Source organism: Diuraphis noxia, unplaced genomic scaffold, assembly GCF_037042655.1.
Source record: "Diuraphis noxia isolate RWA-SAM2 unplaced genomic scaffold, SU_Dnox_SAM2 contig0004, whole genome shotgun sequence".
Taxonomy (NCBI): Eukaryota; Metazoa; Arthropoda; class Insecta; order Hemiptera; family Aphididae; genus Diuraphis; species Diuraphis noxia.
In genome coordinates, this window is record NW_028301714.1 from 62,296,519 (window position 1) to 62,320,960 (window position 24,442).

The 24,442-nt window shown below is 25.7% G+C and overlaps 2 protein-coding genes and 2 long non-coding RNA genes across 5 annotated transcripts; 1 reads left to right on the plus strand and 3 right to left on the minus strand.

The window, feature by feature from the left end:
* Positions 1 to 894: 894 nt before the first annotated feature.
* Positions 895 to 2,134, minus strand: LOC149056316 (uncharacterized). The gene is made up of 2 exons (XR_016191614.1): positions 1,974 to 2,134; positions 895 to 1,905 (listed from the first exon to the last, which is right to left on the minus strand). It is a non-coding gene; the product is annotated as an uncharacterized LOC149056316 (long non-coding RNA).
* Positions 2,135 to 2,450: 316 nt separating this feature from the next.
* Sap30 (SIN3-associated polypeptide 30) lies at positions 2,451 to 4,825 on the minus strand. 2 transcript variants are annotated; one of them, XM_089227159.1, is made up of 4 exons: positions 4,560 to 4,825; positions 3,651 to 3,836; positions 3,384 to 3,572; positions 2,451 to 2,880 (listed from the first exon to the last, which is right to left on the minus strand). In XM_089227159.1, the coding sequence occupies exons 2-4, from the start codon at positions 3,819 to 3,821 to the stop codon at positions 2,746 to 2,748; spliced, it is 495 nt and encodes a 164-aa protein (XP_089083285.1). In that variant the 5' UTR covers positions 3,822 to 3,836; positions 4,560 to 4,825; the 3' UTR covers positions 2,451 to 2,745. The 2 variants fall into 2 exon arrangements, with proteins under 2 accessions (XP_089083285.1, XP_015376070.1); XM_015520584.2 differs by having other exon boundaries at positions 3,651 to 3,824; positions 4,560 to 4,823.
* A 5,117-nt stretch (positions 4,826 to 9,942) lies between these two features.
* LOC107170455 (N-acetylgalactosaminyltransferase 6-like) lies at positions 9,943 to 16,893 on the minus strand. The gene is made up of 10 exons (XM_015520582.2): positions 16,244 to 16,893; positions 16,025 to 16,169; positions 15,489 to 15,655; positions 14,931 to 15,122; positions 14,624 to 14,801; positions 12,165 to 12,393; positions 11,614 to 11,835; positions 11,254 to 11,349; positions 11,050 to 11,190; positions 9,943 to 10,988 (listed from the first exon to the last, which is right to left on the minus strand). Exons 1-10 carry the CDS (start codon positions 16,491 to 16,493, stop codon positions 10,827 to 10,829), a joined length of 1,782 nt encoding a protein of 593 aa, XP_015376068.2. The 5' UTR covers positions 16,494 to 16,893; the 3' UTR covers positions 9,943 to 10,826.
* A 4,233-nt stretch (positions 16,894 to 21,126) lies between these two features.
* LOC149056317 (uncharacterized) lies at positions 21,127 to 21,785 on the plus strand. The gene is made up of 3 exons (XR_016191305.1): positions 21,127 to 21,190; positions 21,316 to 21,475; positions 21,597 to 21,785. It is a non-coding gene; the product is annotated as an uncharacterized LOC149056317 (long non-coding RNA).
* Positions 21,786 to 24,442: the final 2,657 nt, after the last annotated feature.

Consider the following 24,442-nt stretch of genomic DNA (forward strand, 5'->3'; position numbering starts at 1 on the left):
TTGTTATAATAACGCCATTTCTATGCAGTTATGCCTCTTACAACTGAACAACGAGATGCAAGATTGAAAACTGATATGAAATATATGACTGTACATCCATAATCTAAAAAATGATGCATCACCTGATTTTGCAAAACTATTTTTGAAAATGGGGAATGGTAAACTAGCTATGGATGAATCAACACAATGCATCACATTTCTGTAAAATAACAGCTACAACCAATGAGTTAATTGACAAAGTTTTCTTAAATCTACCACAAAATTACGGAATGAAGTATTAAACATTTTGTAGTCAATCTGACTATTAAATATAAGGGCATAAAAATCATAAGATAATTCAAATTTTGTAAAATATTTTAATACAATTTTGTTCAAAAAATAAATACCTATTTATAATGACTTAAAAACTCAATAAAAATGACAAATACAATTCATTTATTTTAAAACAAATTAAAAAGACATAATTAATGTTCAGTTGAAGATTGTTCTACCAAATGTTTTTTTTTTTTAAATTTAGATTTTAATAAAATGAGAGTATGATATTTTAATGTAAGTTAGATTATTATTTGCTCAATCTTTCCAATTTTGTGCTAAAATATCAATTACTAGAGTGAATTGATGTATTATACAACTTAGAGATAAATGTTTAAATAATAACATTTTACATTATCATAACTTGATTAAAAATTGAGATGTATTTAAAATCCAACATTTACAAATATATGGATGTAAATTCATCCCATACAGAAACAAAATAACAGTATTAATGTGAATTAAGTTAGTTCCTACTGTGATCGGAAAATGTATTTTTTAATATTTTACTTAGAGAGGACCTCAAAAAACAAATAAAATAATCACAAAAAATTGTAACATTGAAAAGTATATACACATAGGTCATATTAAATTAGATTTATTAATCTCCTTATACATTTATATACCTAAATTACATATATTTTAAAACTTATTGGTAGAGATTCAATATTTTTCTTAAAAATATTAAATCACGATTACAATATTATCAAAGATTAAGCATGTTTTTTTAATTTATTTAATTGTTTGAATACTACAAGTATATTTATAATGTGAATTTAAAGTTTACAAATAAATTTTAATTTGATTACGAGTCTGGATAGTCCTCACCTTGAGTTTCAAGGAAAATATCTTGTGGTAGCTGTGGTTTTAGTTATAATTTGGAGATTTTTTTGCCAATATTTTAATGGAGTGTAGGAGTGCTTTTAAGACTGAGGAGTTCTTTGGATAAATGTTTAAACTGTTGTGTTATCCATGTTGATAGTTATCTTAGGCCCGTATCATTATGTAATTGTATGTTTCTCATGAGCCACAAGTCCTTTAGGACTATTTTCAAAAATTTGTTTTGAAGAGTTTGAAGATTTTAATTTCCAGCTTGCCAGGCAGCAATGATACTGGCATTTTATGCACATTAAGCTTGTTATATATAGTAGTGCCATATTTACAGTAATTTAAATTAATGGATGGTTATTTAAGAGGATATGGCCGCCGTATGTACTTTCTCCGTCTTACAAATGTACATCATACATTTTTTGTTGACTATAATTCATTTACAGTGTCATTTTAAAAGTTAGAGGATTGATCCATTATGAAATTTAAAGGTAAAATTATTATTATTATCTGTAAAATTTTGATAATTCTAAAATTATCATAACTTTTTGAAAATAATATAAATAAACCTCCGTTGTTGCTTATATAATAACCTTTAAATTGTATTTAGGGCCAATTCACTTTAATTTGCTATGTTTCATGTTTGTAAGAATTTTTAGTTTGGGTTTTTTTTTTGGCTATTTCATCTCCAAAAAATGGCATATCGCCAACGACTCGTACAATTAGTGCATTTTGTTATTAATATTTGGCTGTCATTCAAATAAACTGTGGGAAAAATAATTTTTATATAAATAAGTAAGTGTTTTTAATGTATTTAAAATTTAAATACTTACCTCTTATTGAAGGATTTCAAGGACTTCTAGAAATATTGTTTACAAGTATGAATATCAGAGTTATACCTACCTCTTATGATATACACTTAGTAGTAAGTAGTAATAATCAATGATAATATATTAATATGTTTAACTTTTTTATAGCTAATCTCAGAGAACAACATGTGTATTAATATTGATATTATATTTGTATAGATTAAAAACCATTATAAAATGCTTATATAAACATATTATTACATAGTTCTATTATTTAAAGATAACAAATTTTCATGATAGACAAACATTATTATTAATAATTTAACAAAATTATTGATAATTGAATTTTTAATCACATTTTAAAATTTTAATTAATTATCAATGATAATATTAAGACTATACTTGAAATATCAATAAGTTATAAATGTATACTAAATAAAATTGTGTTACTTACAAACTTACTTAAAAATTTTTTTTCTAAGTTTGAACTTAAAATAAATGAGTTCATTGTTTATTAAGGCATATAATTTATAACATAATTATTAAATTAAAAAAAAAAAAATGTTTTTAAAAACTACATTTTTAAGATAAGTAAATAAATAAAAATATTTGCTTGAAACGAACCATATTATTTTAAATCACTAATTTGTAGAAAGTTCTATTAATTATTTTCTTAATTATTTGAATATTTTGTACACATTCTAAATACATTTTAATACTAATGAATAATGATAAAAATACATATAAGAAAAATAAAAATAAATAATTTTGTACAAATTAAAAATATATAATAACCCTATGACGGTGTATCTGAATTATTATTTCCATTTTTTTGATCTAATTTATTACCATTAGTCTTGATTGTATATATGAAGAATGTAAGAGCTTCTTTTTCGTTCACTGATATTGTCTTGAAATGGTTTAACAATGTCTAAAAAAAAAAATCACAATTAATAGATTATCTTTAAAATAATATATTTATTATTCAAGTTAAAATTAAAATTAAATGTTAAAATAAGTGGTTAAACATTTTATAAAACTAAAAAGATTTAGGTAATTTAACATTAGATAAAATCATGAAAACTTAAAAGATATTACATTAAATTAAGATGGTTAAATAATTTCAAGATATATATATATATATATATATACTATATAAATCAATATTCTAATACAGTATACATATTTTTTTATATAATATGTATGATAATTTGTGACTAACCAACAAATCCTAATCCACAAAATGCATATTTGTCAAGTTATTTTTAGTGATGAATAACTTAAATATTTGAAAATATTTTTGCCATTGATAAAAAAAAGAATATTTTGATTTTGTAGATTTCTTAATATCAATATTTAACGATTCAATAGTATTTTAAAAACAACTAATAAAAAACATATTGTAATGAATTAATATAATTTATGAAATATTACCTCTGCCATTTGAGCTTTATTCAGACTGGGTTTAGTCACTACTTTGAAATGTTTTTTATAACGCCTAAGGGTATTCATCTGTAGCTGTGAAAAATCTACCTCTGGTGCTTCATCTTGACTAGATGGTTTCAGTGTTCTAGCACTTTGAATCATACTCTTGTGATGATCACAAATATAGATATGTCTTGCCTAATAATATATTATTCAGTAAGAAACAATAATAACTAGTAGTATACATTTAAATAATAACTAAAAATTATAACATACAACAGCGTCCAAATGTAATTTAAGTTGTCTAACAGTGTTGCGAATTTTTTTACTATAAGAAGCATTTCCAGCTTGTCGTTGACACCGAAATCCGTCTTCCTGTAAACAGCAAATTTTGTCAAGTGGACCACGTGAATCTTCTTCACCAGTACTAAAACCGTTTTGATTCATTTCCTAAAAAATAAACTATTAATTAGACTATTAAAAAAAATATATATATACAGAAGAAAAATGAACATACTAACACCTAATAAGAACTAAATTACATAATTTTCTTATTTATATTAAGAATAATAGGCAAATGCATTTAGTTTAGAAATAAATCATAAATCTCAAACATAAAATTTCATAGACGAATTTTAAATTATATTGAAGATTGAAGATTAAAGATATCAACTTTTTTAGTTAACATGTTGGTCAATACTTTTCAATTAAAATTATAAATTAAAATCATCAAATGTTTGTATTAAAATTTGATACAGTTAAAAGCTATTAATTCAATACAATAATCAAAAGATTTCAAATAAAATTACATTAAAATTACATTAATAAGTATATTGTGTACATAATATGTTATATTATAATAATTGGTTTTTTAATAAGTTCTAAGTTGAATTTATTGTTATCAGTGGGCAGCCTAGCATTACTGGCTTTTAAAAAAATTATAACTTTTAATGGATGAAACATTTGAATGGAACTTTGCATGATAATTTAATAATTAATTGATGATGCACATTTGCATACTAAATACGGAATGTTTAAATTTTCATTTTATCAATACCTGGAGTAAATTTTCTAATATTTGAGTGACAGTAATCACTCATTACTCATAATATTTACACTATTTAAATTTTAAACATACTGAAATATCAAAATCAAGAGTGACACAAATACATGATATTATCTTACCTGTAACTATATTAATCAGTTACATATAATTCAAATATAACAAGTATAAAGTAAAATTATAGGTATTTTTTTAAATTACATTTACTAAACAGGAAAAATGCAATGTAGAAATATTATTTTCACACTTAATCAAATAAATAACGATCGTCCTTACAATATAGAAAACCTAAAGAAAATATGCAACTACGATTTCGGATTCAACTTTATAAATTATTAAATAAGTAGAATAAGTATTAAGTAGAGTTGAATACTTGAATAACTAACAAAACAATTTTTTTTTTATAAACATGATAATAAACTGAATTACTGATACCGTAGTTGATACCACGGCTTAAGATAGAATGGTTGCACAACGAGTCATTATTTTGTGATCACCAATTGTTCTTATCAGAAATCTGTTAAAAGTTACGTTACACCGCTATCTAGTTGCTTACATATACATCATCAAAATTCTATTCTTATTTTATATTGTGGTATTCAAAGAGTACTAATTAGTAATTTACAAATTTTATGGATAATCCGATAATCCTTTAAAGTTTCAAACTCATCAAATTATAAAATGAAAAATTATTTCATCAATAATAATAAGGTGCTTATAGTGGCTTCACATATGTAATAAAACTTTATATCCCAAAACAAATAAACACTAATTTAAAATTTACTATTTGGTAAATAGCAATGTGTGTAATAGCCTCTATATTATTAGTAAAAGATATAATATCTATCAGCAAATTTTAATTGCTATTTACTCCAATATCCACTGGGTCCACTGCGGGTTCTGGAGTTTCTGGTTCACACAATTTTAATGGAATTGCTCCCTTTCTTAATTTGTGTTTTTTTAAGCATATCTATAAATTAAAATAATACCTACAGACTACAACATATTTTAACACATAGGTACATAGTGTATTGAATAATATCATATCATTCATAATACAACAAATTCTTATTGTATGTAACTCAATAAAGAAGTAAACTTATGGTGTACTTATTAAGTCCTTCACCAGACTCCCATGTGCTAATAATATCACATTCTTTAAAATGTGAGGCGCACACTCTAAAACTTTTTTTTAATTTAATACCTAGAGCATCCTCCCAAAGTTTTTTTATTTCGTCCTCTTTAGGAACGCCAAAAAGAGTTTTGGACGCACAATGTGACTCGTGAATTGCACAATAATTAGGCATAATGACCAAAAAGGCAATAAACGTAATTGAATATTCACAAAACCAATTATCAAACACAGACTACAGTGATGAGATTTCGTTTAAAAGATAATACATAAACATAACATTGTCATTTAATTATTATATAGATAGAGTATGAGATCAGTGAATCGTGATTATAATAATTGAGTTACTTATTAACTCAATTATATTATATTTATTATTGAAAATGCAATAATTTAATATTATGGCGGGAAATGGGAATATTTTAATACTGTAGTACCAATTAACAACCACCAAGAGCGTTAGTAGTAGTTCACTTTTTCGTTTGTTAGATAAGAACTCTCGTATACCGCCTTCTAACATTGCGTAGTATAGCCCGATGTGCAACCATTCTATCTTAAGCCGTGGTTGATACTGTCTACTTGTTTGTTTACGAGTGGGAACCATAATACTTATAGATAATAAATAAAATATGAAAAAAATACTTTTGATAAGAAGAATTAAGCCATCAGAGAGAAAATAATAAATAATATGATGAAAGGTAAAAGTTCATGTAGCCATGTAGGTACATCATTAAACAAGTTAAAAAAGTTAGGCTCACGTTGCGAGCATCACGAGCATAGCAATACCCAGTTTCTAAACGCATTTTAATATTGTGCAATCAACTATGATTCTATATTAAATTAAAAAATAAAAATAATTTGGTTCCTATTTTTTTTTAATTGGCTTGTATGAATTTTATTTTGAATAGGACATAATAGAACTGTTATAAGATTATTTATTTATTCAACTGTAGTATTAAAATGTATTTATTATTAAGTCTAGATAAATGTATTTCTGATTATTTGTTTTGAACTATGAATATTAAGGGAAATTTTTAATTTGGATTTGACCTATAACCACCTATAACTAAATTATGGACAAGAAAATAGTCAATACCTATTGAAGGAATGGTTATTGGTTTTATTTTATTAATTAATTATCAACAAAATTGTTCACATATTTCAAAATTTAGATTCCTGACAGAACTATTTGTAAATTACTTCTGTTTCTTTGAAACAAAAGTCAATCTGATCCACATTCATAAAATATTTGAGTTAACTTATTGTAAAATTTAATTTAAAAAACTAAATATTTGATATTTCTCAGACGAATGGTCTTACTGTTAGACTTTTATATTGGAAGCTAAAGCTCTAAAATAATACCAATATATGAATATAATAATAAGTCGATTCCCCTGCCCTCCTATATAAACTTAATTTCAGAGTTCCAAGTTTCTATTCCAGATACTCTTCCCTTTCCAAATTCCTTTTAGCCAGCGTAACTCTTTAACAAATCATCCTATTATCCATATGATGAAACTGGCCAATGAGGACCTACTAATTCTTAGTACTTAGCATTTAATTATTGTCTGTTCATTATTTATATCATTATATCTTAATATTTGTAATTTTTGTAATTTTTCTCAAATTATTAAATATACAATATACTATACTATGTAATTTTTTTAAATAATGAATAAATAAATAGATAAATATAATCCAAGAATTTGCTTCCATTATACCATTACATCATGTTAAAAAATCATAAATAAATAATATCTGCAATATATGGATGTACAGTGGCGTGACGAAGGACTATATTTGAGGCACGTGCCACAGTTTGAGGGGTGGTGGTGGGTGTCCTCAAAGATCATCTGATGTGTTAAAAAAAGCATTATTATTTAAATGGATAAATATATTTTATCTTAAAAAATTTTTTTAATGTTTTTTTGTGATGGGTGGTGGGTCTAACAATATAACTGTGCCTCATAACTTAATAAAGTTTGCCACGCCACTGTGGATAATGTATGAACGCTCTTATTCAATATGTTCTATGCAAAATGTAGAAATAGAAAAGATATGTAACAGTGATACTTATCAAACTTAAACATTGAAGCAGGTCTGATCATAATATGAATTTATTATTAAATATGTTTTAGCAAATGTTTAGTATTTAACTTATTGAGTGAAAATCTTGTTTAGAATGGGACCTACAATCTGCTATATCAGAGGTCACCAACCAATTTCTATGGAGGTTCATTTTGAAACTTAACAAACTGGCTGCAGTCCTTAACAGTTTTATTAACTTTTACATACATTAACTGATTTATAATTATTAATTAACATTCCAACATTGACTTCCCCATTTATAAATACAGAAATACAGATTATTTTCCATTACTTAAATAATTCTGTTGTCGTAATATAAATTTTATATAACACACTTATGTATATTATAAAAATTTTAAAAACTTAAAAATTACTAAAATAACGGATAACTCAAGATAAGGGCCCATAAACAAGTGTTCGCGGTCTACCATTTGGTGTTCTCTAATCTATATTATATATAAGCAACTAGAGCACACTACAGCTATGTGGGTACCAATCTATTAAAGGTGAGATACATTTTTTGAATAAATTTGGCATATTATATTATAATAGACGAGTGTATTCAATAATCAAAAATTTTTTTTTAAACTGATTTTGGCTTTATTAAATGTGATCATGTATTAAAAAGATCTCAAAGATCATCTGATGTGTTAAAAAAAGCATTATTATTTAAATGGATAAATATATTTTATCTTAAAAAATTTTTTTAATGTTTTTTTGTGATGGGTGGTGGGTCTAACAATATAACTGTGCCTCATAACTTAATAAAGTTTGCCACGCCACTGTGGATAATGTATGAACGCTCTTATTCAATATGTTCTATGCAAAATGTAGAAATAGAAAAGATATGTAACAGTGATACTTATCAAACTTAAACATTGAAGCAGGTCTGATCATAATATGAATTTATTATTAAATATGTTTTAGCAAATGTTTAGTATTTAACTTATTGAGTGAAAATCTTGTTTAGAATGGGACCTACAATCTGCTATATCAGAGGTCACCAACCAATTTCTATGGAGGTTCATTTTGAAACTTAACAAACTGGCTGCAGTCCTTAACAGTTTTATTAACTTTTACATACATTAACTGATTTATAATTATTAATTAACATTCCAACATTGACTTCCCCATTTATAAATACAGAAATACAGATTATTTTCCATTACTTAAATAATTCTGTTGTCGTAATATAAATTTTATATAACACACTTATGTATATTATAAAAATTTTAAAAACTTAAAAATTACTAAAATAACGGATAACTCAAGATAAGGGCCCATAAACAAGTGTTCGCGGTCTACCATTTGGTGTTCTCTAATCTATATTATATATAAGCAACTAGAGCACACTACAGCTATGTGGGTACCAATCTATTAAAGGTGAGATACATTTTTTGAATAAATTTGGCATATTATATTATAATAGACGAGTGTATTCAATAATCAAAAATTTTTTTTTTAACTGATTTTGGCTTTATTAAATGTGATCATGTATTATTTTATGGTTGTATTATAATAAAATATTAAGTTGTAACAAAACAACATAATTTTATGATTTTTAATTTGACTAAAAATTTTAAACAAATAGTCAATACAATAGGTCACATTCTGAAAGAATACTTATTGTTATAATTTAACTTCTTGATCATCTTTTCATATTTACTCAATTTTGTGATACATTGAGTAGTATCAATGAATATGTTTAAAGTATGTTTCAGTGGAAAAGCTGTATTTATGAATTTATATTGTAGTGCCAACACAAAATAAGATAAATGATTAATGATTAATTAGAATGTATGATTAAAATTTCACCTCACCACTAATAAACTAACATCATAATCACCTGGAATTAATATTTTTTATATTAAGTTATAACTTACAAGAGAAACTATTATCATTGGAGGTCAAAGGTGTCAGTAAATATTAACATTTGTCTGTAATTCTGAAATTATATGTATCTGACCTCCAGCGCCCATAGTTGATTATCACTAATACACTACATAACCACCGGCCAGCATAAATTAATATGGTTTTACATGGCGCTAAATAATGCACTGAAATAGCGCGGTAATGTAGCGAGAATTATTTCATTTTTTTTTCGATGTATAACATATTCTTTTCAAATATAATAGTAATTAAAATTTAGAATGACATTGAAAAATATGCTTGGCTAACCAATAATACATATTGAGTTATCAATAGTAGTCACATGGCAGTCAACCTGTTAAATAGGTTTTGCTATGCCTACTTCCATTTTACATGTATATTGAATTATTAAACAATTAATATAATTAAGTAGTATATTTATTATTTTAACGTTTAATTTACAATCAGCCAAATCAAAAATATTTTTAATTAAATAATTTTAAAATATTGCTTTATACAATTTCAGACTGTAATATAAAAGTTTATTTTAGTTTTAAGACTAAAGAATGTAAATTGGTAACAAAATATAATTTAAAATTCAAAATAATAATATCACAGACAAAATGTTAATGATATAACAAACAATTTTTGGTACAATAATCAATGCTTTATAAACTAATTGATGTTTGTATGGTATTGCAGAATGAAACAATTAATTAGTTTCATTTTCAAATTTATTTATATTAATTAATTGACATAGGCTTGTTATGGTCTGGGGGATAGTCATAACATTTTTTGAATTTCAGCTAAGCCAATGTAATTTAAGGTTGAGATATATAAGCATTAAGTGTAAAAAAATAGATATTTTCTATGTTTGTTAATAATTTCACTAATGTATATTCTATATAACATAATAATATTTGTAATGTCAATAAGTTAGGCATATTTTTTGTTCAATAGTTTTTTAGGATTCAAATTTTTTTGTTATCTGTTATTATTTGATTCTTTTTGCATTGGTATTAAATTGTAATTTTTCAATGGAGTTATTTATTTTTAAGTTTTTATAATATTAAATTTGTATCATATGAGCATCCTGATATTGCATTATAATTTATATTCATTAACATTATTTAAAACAACTAAAAAAATGATAATTATTTATTTTATCACTTAAGTTAATAAGTAGAATAATATGTATTAAGTACCTATAATAATTAATACTTATCACATAAGTTTTAGCAAGTAAATAATTTGTTCAAATAATGTATTACTTAAATCCTAAAATAATATTTATTGTTCCTTAATTTGCTAATGACCAGTTAGTTGATTTGGAATTAAAATTTTCTATTATCCATTTTTGATCTTCATTGTTTTGCTTGCATTTGGTTACATAAACTTTTCTGGTACTAATGTCATGTTCCATACATCTAGGATTTTTTCCCTGAACAAGTTTCATTTTACCCTGAAATATTGTATGATAATTGATTACAAAAATAATTTTACAATTAAATCAGTAAATATACATGATCATAATGCCACAGTTGGTTTCCTCCACCATTATGGCATCCATAAAGGCTAATTTTTGCTTTAAATGATGAGTCACTTATATCCAAACACATATTATTTCTTGATTTAATGTCATTCCGCCAACTTAATATAAAATTCTAAAAAAAAGTTACAACATTTAAAACTTAGTACCACTAATCACTAAATCTTTTAACTATTACTTGATTTTTATCATGATTATCAGTACATTCTTTTATATTGAGCAGATTTTCTGATGTAGCATCTAAACATAGTTCTGGAGCAGTGAAAGTTCTTATCTAAAATAATAAATAAAAGTAGATCTAAAGTTACTTTATAGAATAGGTATATTATATTTATACTGAAATATACACTGAAATATAAGAACAATTAAAAAACATTACAATAAATATAAAATATGATTGATTTTTGAATGTAAATATGAAAGCATCCAAATTTTTTTGCTATACCTACAAAAAATTAGTTTATATTAGAATATTAAACAATAAATTATTCATTATTTTAACCTAAAAATAGTTATTTTTATGGAAATTTTTAAATACCTTTCCTTTGAACACATTTGGTGGCTCAATAGGCGGATATTTTTCGACTAAATCAAATGCAACTTTATGCATGAACCATTTAAATGGTTTACATTTAAGATTTTTTCTTATTTTTTTTTGTTTAGTTAGATCTCCAGTATTAATATTCCTGTAATGTGGTCTACGGAGATACAAATATTCAGCATACTCATCCATCCATACTTCTGCTACACGGCGATAATTCTGGAACAATGTTTTAAATTTTTATTAAAAAATTATAATTATTTATATAGTATTGAAACCATGAATAACATATTATTTTTTTCTTTAATTAAATTTTAATGTTGTATAAATTGTAAATTACTTAAAATATAATAATAATATATTCGAAAAAAAAAAAATTAGATTTAGAAGTAATAACTTTCTTGGATGAACAAAACAAAAAAAATTTTAATTAAAGTATAATATTGAGTATAACATAGTTCCCTTTATACTGATTAAAATAATTTTCAATAGTTTACAAATTTTGTTAAACAATATATAATTAAATAACATAGCAATAGTGTATTCACCTTTCCAACAAAATCACCAATTCCAGGATTCGGGAATGGTGCAAACTTTCTGTAGATATGGCCTACCCTTGAACAAGGTGCATCTAAAATAGTACCACCACATTGCCATATTTTAAATGATAATTCATACTGTTCTCCACCCCATATGTCTAGACCAGGGTCATAACCTCCAAGTTCCCAAAACCATTTAGCTGATATAGCAAATAAACCACCTGCCATTACAGGACTCCTTTAAAAAAATAAAATGGAACTATTAAATATATATTATGAAATACAAATTTAACATAAAACGAACAGAAAAACATTAGTAATATTAATATGGCATATCATGTTATAAATTATGTAGAAACATAAAACTAAGTTAGTCTATGATTTATAAACAATTTAATTTATATATATATATATATATATATATATATATATATATATATATACAGTGAGAGAGAGAGAGAGAGAGTAATTCATCAGGCATGCTCATGGACGTTTTGTTCTTTAATTATAATTTTATTCAAATGTTGATATTTAGAATTTATATGTATACTTTAAAAAAGTTAAAATCATATTTTTAAATTCATATTTAAACTCTATAACAAAACTTAGGAGTCTAGAAACTTTTTTCCTTATAGTTTTAGAAAAATAGAAAATGTTTACTTATTTATTTATTTATTACATTTTTTAATTCGTTAAATTTAAATCCATCAAAATAAAATAGGTAAAAATATAAACAATGGAACTCAATGATAGACAATGAAATAAAAATAGTAATTTTGAAAATTTTACTATCCATTATATTAATCAACTACCAATAGTAAATTTATGTTAAATGTAAAATATATTGTTTATTGGTTAAGTGTGATGAATTGTTTACAGACAATAGTTTAGCAAATCAACTAGTATTCAAGAATGTTTACAATATTAAATAGGTTTTATTATTGTATTTTAATCTTTTTCCGGTGTTCTGAACAGTAAAGCCAAAGTCCAAAATTGTACCTATGAAATGAGACACCTCCACATACAATTTTGAAAACCACCTAATTTTTATAATTACCTACCATACACCAAATAAAGTTTTTTATGTAATATTATCGACTTTTAGTTCACAATTGACCGTAATGTCTAATACAATTATCATAATGTATTTAGAATGACAAATACAATTATATATTTTGGCGCCCCTGGTCCTGAGGCAATTCCAGCTTATTATTTTTTTTTTTTATAACCTTACCTACCTTACCTACCCTTTTTATATATAAATCAACAAGAAAAAGGTTATATTTTAAACTTTGATGTATTAAATCAAAATTTTAACAAGTAGTTTCTGAGTTGTTTTTAACTCAATGCACTAAGAATATTGCTTAAGAGGACTATAATATATAATATTCTTCTCATTTTAAAAGTGTTTGAAATACCACAAAACACTCCTTAAATAGCATAAAAAATGAAGTTTTTTATAAAATGGTATTTATGTATATCATGTACTTTTAAATTACAAATTTTGAATTTTGAGTAAACAGTGTGTTCACGATATTAGGTACTACTGAATATCTCATCTGAGTAACCTTGTATTTAAATAGGGTGGTTCAGAGTTGATAGGAAAAACTTAAATACATATTTTCAGACCAATTAAAATTTTGTAGCTCTCTCAACGCATATGCACAATACAACTTACTTTTTTTTAAATGGCAATCTAAATTTTTTTCTGCAAATTTAGGTTTTTTTTTTTAAACATATTTTATTGTTTAAAAGATTTTTTTCTATTTTTAAAACTGACCAAGTTAGAGTAAGTCAAAATTTGGATTTATGCATAATTCGTGTTTAATATTATTTTCATTTATAACCACTAAAAATAATAAAATAAGGGTGAAATAATTAAACATTATTTTTAGTGTATGATATTTTTTCAACTGTATTAATACACATGAATTATGCATAAATCCAATTTTTGACTTACTCTAACTTGGTCAGTTCTAAAAATAGAAAAACTTTTTAAACCAACAATAAATGATTAAAAAAAAAATAATACTTAACCAAAATCTACAGGAAAAAATTTTAGTTGTCATTTAAAAAAAGTAAGTTGTATTGTGCATACACATACTGAGAGTTAAAAATTTGAAATTTGTCTGAAAATATGTATTTAAGTACTTCTTATCACCTCTGGAAAACCCTATTTCAATACAAGGTTACTCAGAAGAGATATTCAGTGGTGCCTAATAGCATGATCACACTGTATACTTAATTAAAGTATAAAATGGAAGTAAGCATGCTTAGTGGTATCACTCTGTATAAAATATTAATTATATTGTTTATTATTTAATGAAAAAGTACCTTCATTGTAAGGTATCTACACTCTGCACTTCTTGTAATTAATTATCATTTAAGCTTATTGTTCTATGCATGTAACAGACAGCCTCAATAAAAAATTATGTTAAAAAAAATTTGTCGATTTATATAAATATTACCGAAATGGTTTGGTAGGATACAATAGATCTTCAGGTAAGAGTGGCAACCTTTTATAAAAAAATTCCCAATCAAATGCACCCCGAGCACCTTCATCTTGTGCTCTATATTCAAAGGTTTCAAAAGCAATGACATCAATGAATGGACACACACATGTTCGATAATCTTCAGTAATAGGTTCTATAAATTAAATTACATTATGAACAAGCAGTACTACATTTTATCCATATTATATTTAACACAACAAAGGAAAATTGTATGAAGGTAAATTGTACATACAATATTTAATATGCATAAAAAATATCATACCTAAAAGTGGAGGTAACCAGTTAACATTTGCTTCTGTATGGGAATCTAAAAAAAGTAAAATTTCACTAGTAGCTTTTCTAGCTCCAGCTAAACGAGCTCTAATTAAACCTTGTCTTTTTTTCAAGCGTATTATTTGAACAGTATCAGCCAAGTTTTTAGATAAAAAATTATCTAATGGTCTCTTTAAACTAGCTAGAAAACATCAAAATTATATTTTATTAAATTATTTGATTAAGAGGTAGGGGCAGGGCCGTATTTAGGAATTGGACACCAAGGGGCAACAAAAAAAATACGCCTCATTAATCATTATACAAAATACAAATTTAAATTACAAAAAAATTAGCCGACCTCTCCTACTCAGCCGCCCAGGGCAACAGTACCCTGTTGCTCCCCCCTAAATACGGCCCTGGGTAGGGGATAGGTAATTAACAATTAGTTAATTAATATAAATTAGCAAGATTGTAAATTATTACTGTTAAAAACTCATTTATCAATAAGTCGAAGAATTTAATTTCAGTGATAAAAGAATAAAACAAATTAAGTATACATATTACATACTTTTTGTACTTGAATCATCCACTAAGATTATTTCTTTAAGTAAGATTTTAGGTGAACGATTTAAAACACTATACACGGTTCTAAGAAGTGTTGAGAAATGTTCATTATGAAAAGGAACAATTACACTAACTGTGGGTAATTTATTACTATATTTTTTTAAATGACACCTGTAAATCAAAATAGAAACAAATATTTCAACCTTTGAAAAACAAATTAAAATTATGACATGGGCAGTTGGCGCCCAGACAGATTGTCAAGTAAAGCAACTGCATGTACCCTTAAAAGAGAATGGGTATAAATAACTGAAGCCATATAAAAGTTTAAAAAGCATATTAAATTAATTTGATTTTGTGGACTACTTATGTGAATACAAATGTTGCCATTATTCAAGAGCAGTGGGAATGTTTTTTTACATATAAAAAAAAAGGAGTGGATAGCAATAATTTTGTATGCAACAAGAGCTTTCAAAATTCTTCTGTGCGCCACTGGACATAATTAAAATATGAAATAATATTTAAACTCTGGTAAAAAATTACAATTTGTGCCGTATATCTGGTATTGAGCGATTAACAGATATGCTGTCGCTTAACAAAGCATTAAATCCATTTACTTTATACAATTCATCATATTTATGCCGATTGAGTGATGAAAGGGAAGCGCTAACTCCTTGTTCCCCAATACCTAAATATAATTATATTTTCTAATATCAATACAATACAATAAAATAAAATTCATTTCACTAATAAATATATTACCAGTTCGTTGTTTCTCTAAATTAATAAATTCCCAATCATGCCAGTCAATCTTATTATCATGTTTTTTATTTACATAATATAACTGTTTGTTGGTATTATCCATCTTCCCGTGTATAGATTCATTATTTTCATATTGATTAAATTGTTTAGACAATTTAAAAATCACAGTTGTCACAAGTGCAGTGATCACAACAAAAATTAAATACTTAAATATGCTTTTAAGATTTCGTTTCATTTTGACTTGAGGCATGAAAAGTAACCAGTCATAGTAATTGTATATTATTTTATACCTACCAATATTTAAACAGATACTGTACTTGATCACAAACGACAAGCAATAAAATAGGTACGTGTATTTGACAAAAGTACTATAGAAGTAGGAGGAATTTACGTTCCCATAGCAATATAAACGTTATGAACGAATAGTACTGAAGTAGTAAAATTGAAATAACAACATAAATTAATGATTAATGACTGATGCCAGTGACGAAAAATAAATAGACAAGTGCATCTTTTTTTTCAAAGATATAATAGTTTAGAGTATTGACTATTTGACTATTGACTATTGAGACAAGGTGCAGCTGCAAGCCACCGAGCGCCGGCTAACGAGCACCGAGTCTCCCATATCCGCGGTTTATCTTTATCACAACACTATAAATTATATATATTTTTTTATCATCGATAATAATGGCGAAGGAAAATCATGACATAATATGACAAGACCACGAAGACTATATATATTATTATATAGATAAGAATAACACTTAAAAAATGTTAATATTATATTATTTTATAAGTATTAACATCAACTTTAATAACTGCAGTAGGTACAAAAATAAAGCATACATTATTGTCTATTGACGCATTAGACACTTTCACACGTTAGTTACTACTCTACGAGCTATGTGTAGTATAATAATATACTGAATAGTGATTACTATAAAAAAAATATAACTGATTTAATCATCGATTATATTTTAGATTCTGAGCGGAGTGATGAATGTATTGATTTTACTATGATGTGTGTTTTATTTATTTTTTTTTTTTTTTTGTGTCTGTCATCACGTTTTGGGGCAGTAAAGTGCTTCGATTTTTGACTTCAGTACCTCGTTCGATCAGAAAGTGAATCTAGTTCGTACATTGGGGCGTCAGAAGTGAAAAATTCTTAATGCTTTTCTAAATAATCGAGAAAAACAAACTAAAAATTAAGGGAAAAACGGGAAATTTTACGCACACTCATTTTTCGGCAAAATCGATTTTGGTTTTTGATGTAATTTAAAAAAAAATGACCATAGATACATGCAATTTTCACCGAATGTTTATATAAGTATATTCTATCCACCATGCAATTTTCAAAAATTTTCAACTTAAGTTGAACTATTCATAGGCATTTGAAATTTTCAATCATTATTAGTTGTTTTTAAATTAATACTGATAAAAATGTATTTGTTAGGCAGAAAAGCTTGAAAATTTAATACAACACTCTTAACATATTGTTACAATAAAAGAAATTCATAGTCACAGTTTTTTTTTATAAGCATTCAAAATTTGAATTTTGACAAAATACGTAAAAATCACAAAAATTCACAAATTATTTTAATACACGGTTCCTTATGAGTTGTTCTTATTGTAGCTAAAAAAAATTAAATATCTTAAGTCACAATTTTTTTTAATGAGCGTTTACAGTTCAAAGTTTTACGAAATCTGTCGAAAACGTGAAAATTTGCAAGTAATTTTGAAGTTGAAAAATCATAAAATTTTTTTCGTTTATAACTAAGGATTAAAAATACAATACTAAGTTTTCCATAAGTTTTCCTTCAAGTAGCTATAGAGAAAACTCGAAAGCATCATTATATAATTTTTACGAAATTCCGTAACGATAATAACGATTTATCATCAAACGATTTTAAACATTTGTTATTATTCAAAAAGTATAAGTCGTAGATACTTGAAAATTTTATCAGTTATTGAGATTGGCATTTTCTTTACATGATTTAATTTTCAAAATATTTTGACTTTTTTTGAGATGTTTATAGACGACTGAAATTTTCAATTTGTCTCAAAATTTTTTTTTGAAGTGTCGATAAAAATTTTTTGGTCGTATCTAAATACTTGAAAATTTAATACACAGTTCCTCATAAGTTATTCTTATAGTGATTAAAAAATTATAAAAATACATAGGCACGATTTTTTTTTATTAGGATTTGAAGTTCAAATTTTGACTAAATACATAAAAATTACGGCAATGTTCAAATTATCTTAGATCGAAATTCATAAAAGTTTTTCTTTTTAATTCTAAGATTTGAGAATTTAATACAAGGCTCATAATATAGTTCTGCAATAGCAGTTGAAAAATCAAGAAATGTATAGTCACATTTTTTTTTATAAGCATTTAAAGTTAAAATTTTGTCTAAATACGTAAAAATTACGAAAATTCGCAAATTATTATAAGCTAGAAATTCATAAAAAATTTTCTTTTTTAAACTAAGCTTTGAAAATTTAATACAAGATTCCTTACAAATTTGTCAATCTTTATCACAAAAAAATTTCCACCGGAAATTCAAATTAAATTTTTATTAGCATTTGAATTTCAAATATTGACAAAAATTCGTCAAAACCATGAATATTTGCAAATTATTTTGTAGTTCAAAATTCATAATATTGTTTGTATTTATATCTAAGGTTATAAAATTTAATACCAAGTTTTCCATAAGTTTTGCTTCAAATAGCTATAGAGAAAATTTGAAGCGTCATTATAGGAAAAATGTTTTGAGCGTTTGAGTTTTAAATTTTTATGAAATCGCGTAATGATAACGATTTATCCTCAAACCAGGTATTCGTATATCTATGATAATATAAGGTATTATGAATTATGATAACTACATGATAACTACACTAATTGATTAACCATGCCATATGCAAAATGCGTCCTAATTGAAAAATAAAATATTTGTTTCAAAATAGAATATATGACAATATTTAAATATAATATATCCTAGGCTGACAAATCATCTCCGTTCAGAATCGTTTTTCGTATACAATGATACCTATCATTGCATTCAAATTTAATCCCATACATTACAGTAACCTACAGTACAGCAGAGCGACATCTACGACTAACCCGCTTTTTTTTTTATTGAACATTTGAGAAATGTTTTTTTTGAGATTTAAGATGAAAATAAATAGTTGCTTTTGGTTACAGCATACAGATTATCGTAATATAATAGTAATAGGAGAAAGATAAATCATTGTATTTTATTCGCTAATTTCAGAAACAAATAGTTATTGTTCCCGGACTTAGGATTAATAATAAAAATTATATCATTGATAATAAAATATACTGTATAGTATTTATAATAAATGCTTATGCATTTAAACAAAAAACAATTTTTGTCCGGGCAACGCTGATTGGAGACAAAATATATTATTATAATAAATACATAACAACGAATGAGTTATTATTTGATTCAATTGAAACGTTAATATTATTGTTCATTTCAATACATCCGTTTACTTTGAAAATAGCATTAAAAAAAATGTCAAGAAGAATTATCTGTGCAAGTCTTGCATTTGGGGCTATTAGTGCAGTAGGATTTTTGTATAATTATATAACCAAGCAGAAGAAATTGTTAAAAGATGGTGATTTAACAAACTCAATCATTCAAATCGATCAACCGATCAAGCCAACGGCCGTGGAAATAGTTATGCCATCAGAATCGACCATAGTGGAAGAGATTACAAGACCAGTGTCTCCATCTCCAACATTCGTGGTAACAATTGATTTTAGATTATAATAGAAAGTTTATACTCTATATTGTAGTTTTTGAATAGTATCTAAAAATTTAAATTCTTAATAATTATCTTGGGGGACGAGGTGGCCGAGTGGTCTACCGACGCGGCTGTGGCTCAGCAAGTCACGGTGTCCGGAGAACAAGTACTGCCATCCCCCAATCCGGAACATGGCAGAAACCTACGTGTACCCCAATAGAAATTCTGCCAAAACTCTCACCCCCGTGTAAAACCAACCTACAGTTCTTTAAGAACCTACAGTACTACCCCATTCCAAATGGCCTTAGTTGCCGTGGGAAAATTAAAAAAAAAAAAAATTATCTTAAGAGCCGGACATTACATGATTTAATGATCTATTCTTATATTCAAATAATTAATTTAATGTAGATACGGTAATTTCTAAATGGCTGTTATGGCAGAGAAACAATGTTTTGTAATAAAATAATAATAGTTTATTATTTTTATAAAAATGTTAGATTATTTCTGTGTATAACATTTTAGACAAATTAATAAATAAACATAATAATTTTGAATATCTTATAAATAAGTTTGGTACTTATAATATTTTGTTTATCCTGTAACATTACTCATGCAAACATACAGGATTGTTTCGTTCACTGTACAGCTCACCACCTGTGGACGATGACTTCTAAAGCTAATTTTATAAACCTATATATATATAAATGGTTTTCTGTCTGCTTGTCCTATTTGTATTTCTAAATGGCTTAATTAATTGCTATGAAAACAATTTGGTACAAAAATATATTAGATTTATGGTCAGAATATACATAGATTAAATATAAATATCGATACACATAAATATCTTTCAATCGAATATTTGAATTGTCCATACTGTTCTCGATAAATGAATTAAATTACATTATGTTTAACTAAATTGAATATCGTTGTATATATACATATTACTAAGTATATTTTAACCGTTATCTTTCTATATATATATATATAAAAGTATACTGCAATCAAAACCACATAAAATGAATAAGAGATAGGATTTAAAAAAAAACTTGTGTAAATTATCAAATTTATTGCACATATCATTAATCATAAATGGTATGTAATCTGTTTTAGAACATTCCAGACGATATGAAATCAATTACGAGTATACCGAGCAACAGACCAATAAAGTCGATACCGAAGGTAAATAAGAATAGATTTTATATAAGATTAAGAATATGAATGTTAATTCGTAATATTAATTGCCTGTTTGTTGTTAGTAATATAATATATTAGTAAAAATTATAATTTGTGCTCTTTTATTTTAGAAGATGAAGATCATTGATGATAAGAGAAAGAACCATCCGCTGCTTCTTTTAAATGAGTTATCCCCCTGTCTAAACATTATTACAACTCTAGAGGACAAAGATTATCCTCCACAGTACAAGGTTGAATGTGAGATAGATGGACATTCTTTTTGTGCATACGGTAATATTTTTGTATTGCATCATTACCACCAACAAATATTGGTTGGATGAATTTTAGTATTGATATTTAAAATTGTTCTATAATAATTAGTTAACATTGCCTTTAATTTTTAATTTTGCAGCACCATCAAAAAAAGCGGCCAAAAAGAAGATTGCCATTTTAATTCTCAATTATTATTTTGATGAATAAGATGATGTTTAATGAAAATATTTTAGACTATTAATCGGTATATTTATACGTGTACAATTCAAATTTAATTAGGTTAAGTATCTACTCTGGCGTATGATATTTAATTCATGTACCTGCTTTTATTTTATTGTTAATTACAATTAACAAAAAAATAAAAGTAGTTACATTAATTAATGTCATACACCTCAGTATAATATCTTACCTAAATAAATTTAATTGTACATGTTATACAGGATGATTTGTGAGGCGTAAAACACTCACTATTAATAAAAATATTTACTATTTTCGAATTTTTTTTTTTTCAAAATTTTATTAACATGCTGTTCTAAAACTATATAAATTTTCAATAGTTTTTACCCTTATATTTATTAGGTAAACCACTATCAACTTTTGATTTTTAAATGGCAACCTATATTAACAATATCATAAATTAATAAGGCTATTTTTTTAATGAATTTAAGCGTGAATTTCATAATAATTCATTCTAACCTAGCCTTATTAATTTATGATATTGTTAATATAGGTTGCCATTTAAAAATCAAAAGTTGATAGTGGTTTACCTAATAAATATAAGGGTAAAAACTATTGAAAATGTATATAGTTTTAGAGCAGCATGTTAATAAAATTTTGAAAAAAAAAAATTGAAAAAAGTAAATAGTTTTTATAAATAATGAATGTTTTACGCCTCATGAATCACCCTGTATATGCAGTTTAATAGTCTATAATTTCATTTAAAAAAAGTGCCCATTGTTATTCAAGTTTTACACTTTCTAAAATCGAGGATTGTAATGACCACCATGAACTGATGTTTGTGCCAATATATAATTATGCAAGAAAACTATCATTCTAAAAATGACCGTCTCGTTCGCGTATGGGAAATCGAACGGTCTGAAATTGTTTATTTATGGGAATGAGATCGGTATGAGATACGTGATGAAACTATCGAAGAAAATTATGTCAAAAAAGACGTCACAAACTTCTCGTGAAAAAAAATTGTTTTTTTGACCCGATAAGGTAGAAAACGCGGCTAAAGTTCCAAATTATCGCAGCCAGTTTAAATTACACAGAATGAGATGTTATGTTTAGGAAATTATCATATTATGCTATAAATGTTTTCTTGAAACGATGTGTGGACATTCGATGTACCTGTTTGTAAAATATAATATATTCGAAATAAATTGTGATTAATAAATACTATTACTTAATATTATTGCACTTTTTGTTCTAATGTTTATTGAACTAATTGTATGTACTTGTTTGATTCACAATAAGATAAAAAGAATTTGTTTATCAAAATTATGTTCAATAAGTAATAATTATTGTTTTATAACAAAGTATTTTATTAGCGGAGTGGTTGCTTTTAATACTTCGCCAAGGTATAACTATGGATGAAATCTGATAGTACGCATGCGTATATCATTGTATATACCTGCAGGTGAGTTTTAGGGAACTGAAAAGTATGATAATTGTAAGGCAGCAAATTTTTTCAAGGTATATGCAAAAGAGCCAACATTTGAAAAAAGACGTGATCTTGTTCGTTTATTCGTTTATATAGAAATAATGTATTGATAATAATAATAATAATAGTAATAATATAGTATTTTTATACCAAAGTATTTTTTGAGTACACAAGAAAGAAAATCAAACAAATCTGAGATGACAATAATATTATGTTATAGATATGATCGGTCGGTCTGATAGCATAACTTCGTCTTCCGACAATCGATGTGGAAAGAATATTATTGGGTGAAAAAAATATGCCACAAATCAAACGCCATTCCCCGAGGATGCGGAAAATTTAACGCTTTATTTATTTATTTCGATAATAATGCCATTTATGAATCTTAATAAATTTCACAATAAACCGACCAAACGGTATTTTATGCTATTATATTTCTTAAACAGTTTTTGGACCGGTACCGTGTGATACCTACTAAAATGATTTATCGGCTCAGCGAGTAGTCAAATTGTATATATCTCATGAATACGAATACCAATGATAACAAACGAGTATCCCTTAGAATTTTAAACGTGTCCGATTTCCTCTTTTTTTTTGCTCTGTCAATTAATAAGGCACAAGGACAGACAATGGAAGTTGCAGAAAATGACATCAGCGATTCCTTCTTCACTCATGGAAATTTTATGTTGCCTGCGCCCTGCTCCCAGAAAAAAACTTATACATAGGTATATGCCCCTAGTGAAAAAATTAATAATATTGTCTATGAAGAAATATTGGTTAATTGGGAGTTATGTAGTATTTTTTCAACATAATAAAAATTACTTTTCAAAAAACGTAGTTTTTTTTTTAAATTTTAGTATAAAACGTGAGGTATGAGTTTTATTAGTTGTCAGCCTATTTCAATTTAGATATTATGTTGTATTCATTGCTTTCTTTCGACGTATTAGTTTCTGAACGGAGTGATAAATGTATTGATTTTACCATGATGTGTGTTTTTTTTTTTATTGTTTTTTTTTGTGTCTGTCATCACGTTTTGGGGCAGTAAAAGTGCTTCGATTTTTGACTTCAGTACCTCGTTCGATCAGAAAGTGAATCTAGTTGGTACTTTGGGGGGTCAAAAGTAAAAAATTCTTAATACTTTTCTAAATAATCGAGAAAAACAAACTAAAAATTAAGGGAAAAACGGGAAATTTTACGCACAATCAGTTTTCGACAAAATCGATTTTGGTTTTTGATGTAACTTTAAAATAAATCGCCATAGATACATGAAATTTTCACCGAATGTTTATATAAGTATATTCTATCCACCATACAATTTT

Coding starts and splice junctions, on each gene's coding strand:
- LOC107170455 (XM_015520582.2), bottom strand. CDS start 16,493: ATGCCTCAAGTCAAAATGAAACGAAATCTTAAAAGCATATTTAAGTAT. Junction 15,123..15,488: donor GGATGATTCAAGTACAAAAA/GTATGTAATATG, acceptor GATGTTTTCTAG/CTAGTTTAAAGAGACCATTA. Junction 11,350..11,613: donor CAAATGTGTTCAAAGGAAAG/GTATTTAAAAAT, acceptor TTATTATTTTAG/ATAAGAACTTTCACTGCTCC.
- Sap30 (XM_089227159.1), bottom strand. CDS start 3,821: ATGAATCAAAACGGTTTTAGTACTGGTGAAGAAGATTCACGTGGTCCA. Junction 3,573..3,650: donor AATTACATTTGGACGCTGTT/GTATGTTATAAT, acceptor ATATATTATTAG/GCAAGACATATCTATATTTG. Junction 2,881..3,383: donor ATAAAGCTCAAATGGCAGAG/GTAATATTTCAT, acceptor TTTTTTTTTTAG/ACATTGTTAAACCATTTCAA.